The sequence below is a fragment of the Manduca sexta genome, unplaced genomic scaffold (genome assembly GCF_014839805.1).
Source record: "Manduca sexta isolate Smith_Timp_Sample1 unplaced genomic scaffold, JHU_Msex_v1.0 HiC_scaffold_1662, whole genome shotgun sequence".
Lineage (NCBI taxonomy): Eukaryota > Metazoa > Arthropoda > Insecta > Lepidoptera > Sphingidae > Manduca > Manduca sexta.
In genome coordinates, this window is record NW_023592549.1 from 5,400 (window position 1) to 11,997 (window position 6,598).

The window sequence follows — 6,598 nt, forward strand, 5'->3', positions numbered from 1 at the left end:
TATGAGCTTATTATTTTAAAAAATTTAAAGAATCAAAGAAATGGAAATGGTATACTCTTATTGATCACGTAAGTAGTTGAATAATTCTTATGAATAATTAATACAATAGAAAAAAGGACAACGATACCTACTATTAACATGCATGATTTTAGTATACTAGTGTAGCAGTACAATTAGTATAAATACCGCCATCTCGTCGACATTAGCGGAACTTCGAGAAGACCGATGTGGTATTGACACAACTGAAGTGATTTATCGCATAGCAATCATGCGAGATGGCGAAAAACGATTCTGGATTACGCTTGCACAATTTGAGCGACGCGTTGCATATATACCACCTCCGAATAGAAATCATCGGAGGGCCGCGCCCGGTCAGGGGCAACATCTGCCTGACTGGAAATCTTTGCCTTCCCTAGAGGAAGCATCCATCAGTGTCTCTACAGCGGTGTCTACCTTTGAACCGCTAAACTAGTAATTGCTTGTTGAGTTTTGAACATTTTATTTTGTGATAGAGTGGATGGCAACTGTGTACGATACATGAAGAACAAAACAGAAACAATACCATGTCTAATGCACTAATAAAAATGACTGTAATGTAAATTATCCGGCGATGATCAGTTTTAACTCGATACTTTATCGTGGGATTACACGATAAGTTACTGCTTAGTTGATAATTTTATTCAGTAGTTGCGCACGCGACTCCTGCGCGTAGGTGATTTGCATTATACCCCTTGTATTTTTTATCATATTTATTTATGAGACTAGATTTTGTTCGTGGATTCACGCCTCTTCAATCTTTTCCGGAACAACAACTTCACCATGTACTTCCTCGATATAAAAAGTAGAAGTTAATAAGGGACATGATGACGCACTTTGTTGCACCGCCTGGAATCAAATCCATAACTTTAACGATTTGAAATAAAAGTATTTGCCGGATTTTATCGGAGTTTTTTTATATTATAATTATCTTTCGACATTTTGAAAACTTTGCCGCCTTCATAGCCACGGGGGAGACCGATGTTTTGTCCCTTCCACCACTTATTTTAAGACACTAAGAGAAACATTAGTAGAGAGGACACTGCGACGAAAATCATCATCCTAATTTTAATATAAGTGGGCAAAATCTTACCGCGCTGTTTGTTACCTACTCCTTGATAAGTATGGGTACTCAGTCAGGCAAGAATACTTCGTGTCCAGATTAATGAAGTTTTACAAATAGATGTGTCATAGATTAACAAAATTGCACATAAAAACAGCGCACTATTTACTATAGTCACATACTTGTACAGCCCTAGCACCTCGCATTGATACGGCCCGAGCGTCGACCGCCGCGCCGTGGCCATCTCGTTTATTGGTCTCTGGTCGCCATGACAGTCGAATAAAATGTATTTATTAGTTAATAAACGAATTTTAACATGGGTGGACCTGCTTCGTCTCCAAGAAGCTAAGTTAACACAAAGCCTCATTATAATTATCTCATAATTGACTTTATTTTGATTACAATAAGGTAGACCAGACTCGTATCAGCGTAGAGATATGACCATACATCATGAACAGAGTCAGAGAGTTATGTGCTGCTAGCTAAATACCTCACCTTGAACACTTCAGACCTCGTCACGGAGAACATACACACAACATCTGTGCTGGTATCCTGGATGGGAGGCAAGGACATGCCAGGTCGACTCTGGAGGATCCTTGTACTTCAACATCATAATTGGCATAGTGTCCTGGAACCGTGGTTGCGCGAACGAGACCTTCTCTGGCATTAGTGCTGCCGTCTCATCATCATCAGCCACATAACGGTTTACGGCGGAATAAAGGCCTCCCTCAAAGATTTCCAGACGGACCTGTCGAAAGCGGCCTGCATCCAACGTGTTCCAGCGATCTTTATCAAATACTCTGTCCACCAATGTGTTGCCGTCTCACAAACTAATTGGATCGTCCCTATGCCTGTTTAAGTAAATAAAAATTATTTATTAAAGAGATCTTATTATGTGATAGTTAATTTGTTTTTGGAACATTTAAGTCATGTATTCGACTGTAATAGTAGTTTTTAGATTCAGTCATTTGTAAATGTATCATCAGTTCCATTTAATATATGGAAGCGAATAATAAACATTATTATTTTGATAATCTTTATTAGAGTAATAATAAAGTTACGCATGATAACCATTAATCTTTAAGCTATATATATATATGATATGTAATCAACTTATATAAAGTTATTTAAATGAAAAATATATTTTTAATACTGTCATTCATGCGTCCCCGTCCTATAGAAGTATTTTATCCTTGCTTATAGCGACTTCACTAAGTGTTATGATATAAACATTATAAACAACATTCGTTCTTTAATAGCTACCAGAACTATACTAGCCTTCCTCATTGACTACACTGCCCTACACCATCCAACACGTCGGAAGAAACCAATATAGCGGTTATCCTTAATTTCAAATAAATAAAAATCACTCCAGCCGTTTTGGAGTCCTTAGGAACATACATACACATATTTATTATAATATTGGTAGCGGCCCAATCTTCCCCTTCCATAGAGGAACGCAACCATCAGTTCCTCCATAGAGGCGACTACCCATACGTAGCTACATATTTATAGAAGATAGATATAGATAGACTGGTATTTAATTCAACAACTATTCATGAATCATGAGATATGAGACTTAGAAAACATTAAACACTAATGGAATACTTCTACAATTAGTATGTAGTAGCAACTAACATACGTATAGCATCATAAACATTATCAAATTATTATACGATTAGTAATATAAAAGTTTACGATGGATTACTGAAAGGAAACCTATAAAAGATGTTAGGGATTACGAATTATTTAGTTGACGTTTAAAATGGTGAAACTACTGGTGCTAGTTGTCGCCTTGGCCGCAGGTAAAATTAGATTGTACAAAAAAATTTATAAAAAAATTCAAAACTTTAAACTACACATGTTAAGTTCATTTTTCTTTATCTAAATAAATTGTAAACCCATTTAATTTGAATCATTAAGTATTGGTAAGGATATTAAAGCATAAACGCGATTTGAACATGTGTAACTATTTTTGTGGTTGCCTCTTAAACTAAAGATTTTCCAGAAAGAGAAGATAAATCTGTTGTGGTTAGCAGTATCTGGTGTACCCTAGAAAATCCGGAGTTGAAACGTAATAAGCATAAGATTTGATACCAATGTTGGTTGATATCATGCTAGAAGCCGATAGTGAAAACGGATCTATTCTGCAACACAAAAAAAAACATGTTTCATAGATTCCACATTTAAAATAGGAACAGATGAAAGAAAAAGCAATTCGGTGATGTATAGGCATTTTAACGTGCCGCGCTCTGCCAACATTACATCAAGAAACCCAAAGGATGCATTGGTTTATGTTCCAGCAATTGCATAAAAACATAATTGCTACAATCGTTTTTCTCTTCACCTTCTTCGATAAGACCATGAGAAAATAGAACCGTTAACTTCATCCAAAAAGCTATCACGACTTTCAATATGATCATCATAGTTCTACCCACTGCTAAACACACCCCCGAAAGTGATTCTACTAAACTTTAATTATTTTCATTGTAGGATCCGCCTTTTCGGCGTCGGCTCCAGGGCGCATAGTCGGTGGTGAGTTGACCACCATCGACAAGTACCCTTCCATAGTCCAGGTGGATTACTTTGGGCCAAACTCTGGTACTTGGTCGCAATCCTGTGGTGCCAACATCCTCAATGCTTACTACGTGCTATCTGCTGCCCACTGCTTTGCTGGAAGGTATGTTTTGATTCCGGGTCGGGCAAAGTGATATTGGGTTTTTTTAGTATCAGCCTGGAGTCATTTGCACCCGATATGGCGAGAGGCTCGTCGCCTATTACAGCATAGGAAGTATACACAGGCGATGTGAGTGCTCTGACTGTACATCTGAGTACCACTACGAAATAAAGCCGTGATGTGTCATTGTTTTTCATGTTTTTGACAACAAGCTTTATTAAACAGTTTCGGGGTGGTGTTGCGGAACAATTATCATGCTAAGATCTTGAAGTCTAGTTAAAGGGTTTATGACCGTGAATACTGTTATGCTCATGTGCCACTTAAAAAATAACATCGTTTTCGACAATTTCAGGAAATAATTCGTTGATATGCGAACGAGGTATAATTCTATATTGTTGATATACAATTCATGTACACTTTTCTATACCATTTCGTCAGCGTGGTATACAAAAGTAATTTCCAAGCGTAATAAGTATACCATTTGGTATCTTATTTTTAGTAATAAGTATTATAAATGCATAGGTCTTTGAAATGTGTCGATGTTTGAATGTTTGGATGTTTGTTCGAAATAAACGTAGATACATCTGGACGGATTTGAATAAAATTTTGTACTCCGATAAACCGTGTCTTGGATTAACATTTAGGCTACTTTATATACCAACTATTGATTTTTTTATCCATTATTTTATAAAGATGGCGCTGGCATCTTACAAATAGCGCCGAAAAACATTACTCTTAATTAAATGCACATAGGCACATTTACGTCAGCGGGCGAAGCAGCTTGTTATAGATAATATATGATTACATACGTAATACTATGTTACAGTTATCATTCATTATAAATATATAACTGATAATGTAAATACCCAATTCCAGCATAATAATAATTATAGATAAGATAGAAATACTATCAATCTATTCAAGTTTTTTAATTCTGCTTTCCTTTTGATCTAATCAGATTGCACAGACTTGAAACAGGCGGTAAAACCATTCGTCAATAAAGGCGTCTAATGCTAGTGAGGGAGAAAGCAAGTTTATGGCCCTTTTAAAATCTTACTCCCAACATGTTGATTTTCTGTGACAATAGCTGGTGGTAGGATATTTGTATACGTCCAGATAGTGATCACCGTATACAGGGCATTAAACCTGATGCAGTATCAGTAGAGACCAGCCTCACTAAATCCGGTTTCAAAGAGGCCGGCAAAATTATGTCAATTAGCGAGAAATAATCATCTCTAAACAGTCGACACTCTATCTGAACCCCACTCTGCTACCATCAGACGCCAGGGTCACTTTACATGCCTGTAGAAAAACAATCACCACAAACAAATCCTTATTTTCCAGGACCTACGACCCCAGCCTTAGACGCATCAGAGCCGGCACGTCCTACCGTAACACTGGAGGAATCATCTCCTACGTCTTGAGGGAGCACAACCACCCTACTTACGGCAAGAGAGGGTTCGACGGAGATATCACCGTAGTACGCCTGATCAATGCTCTGGTCTATAGCCCAGTAGTCCAGCGAGGCACTATCATCTACCAGGATGGAGTTATCCCGGATTATATGCCTGTGGTTCATGCTGGATGGGGCCGGACTACGGTTAGTATTTGTGTTGATATGTTTGAGTGACAATAGAGTGTTTCCTACTAATTTATAATTTTTGTATTTTAATTTTGAAACTCTTTGCGGTCTCATTTAATTATGTTTTTATGAGGACTGACTGAAGACATAAAACACGTTTTTTAAAATCTTGATTTAGAGCAGTTTCCATTTCAGAGGACGTAGCCAAAATGTCTTTCTACGATCGTTAACGCTTATAGAAAACAAACAGATTATGGGAATGATAAGTTATGTCATTGCTAGATATAATGTTAGCAATAACGATTCTAGGAAGGCATCGTGACTATGACCCCAGCTCTGTGCAATATGAGGGCAGCGTCCATCACTTCAATACGAATGGACAAAAAACCCTAAACCACAATGTTTTTTGTTCAAGCTGACATGAAACTAATGATATCATTTAATACTTTTCAAAATACAAAAACTAATAATCATTCTACTTTTCTTCATCAGCAAGGAGGCCTCTTATCACCCCAGCTCAGAGACGTCGTGATCTACGTGATCAACCGGGAACTTTGCGCTGAGAGGTACCTCACTCTCAACCCTCCAGGCATTGTCACGGAGAACATGATTTGCGCTGGTCTCCTCGACATCGGAGGTCGCGACGCCTGTCAGGGCGACTCCGGCGGACCCCTGTACTACGGAAACATCATCGTCGGCATCGTTTCCTGGGGTCATGGATGTGCTAACGAGACCTTCCCTGGACTCAGTACCGCAGTCGCCCCTTACAGTGACTGGATTGTTGCTACCGCCGTTTAGTTTGGACAATCTAGTTTGTTATGATGTTGTGGATGTTTACAGGCCTTGATAACTTTCCACCAAGCGACATGATTGCTCGTTTGTTCAGTCAATTATAAAGAATAATCCTCTTAAGTAACAAATATTGTTAATAAGTATTAACAGTGTGTTGTTATTTTATTACACTCTTAATTACAATGAAAATGACAGGATAGTATTTAGTTAATGGACTGGTTGAAGGTTGTTCCTAACTTCTGAGTAAATGCGTCTCGTCTTATAAACGTAAAAAGAGGAGGTTATCAATTATTATTATTTTTTTTTGTATGTTTGTTACCTCAGTACTCGCTCATTTATGAACCGATTTGGAAAATTCTTTTTTTATTCAAAAGAATTTCTCTCCAGATTGGTCCCATAAAAGTTTTTTCAAGATCGCTTTGGTAGTTTGGTTTTAATATTAAAAACT

The 6,598-nt window shown here is 37.6% G+C and overlaps 1 protein-coding gene across 1 annotated transcript; it reads left to right on the forward strand.

Annotated features, from left to right (window-relative positions):
- The first annotated feature begins 2,750 nt into the window (after nt 1–2,750).
- LOC115440932 (trypsin, alkaline C-like) lies at nt 2,751–6,295 on the forward strand. Its single transcript, XM_030165453.2, has 4 exons — nt 2,751–2,904; nt 3,593–3,779; nt 5,121–5,376; nt 5,851–6,295. Exons 1-4 carry the CDS (start codon nt 2,865–2,867, stop codon nt 6,154–6,156), a joined length of 789 nt encoding a protein of 262 aa, XP_030021313.1. The 5' UTR covers nt 2,751–2,864; the 3' UTR covers nt 6,157–6,295.
- Nucleotides 6,296–6,598: the final 303 nt, after the last annotated feature.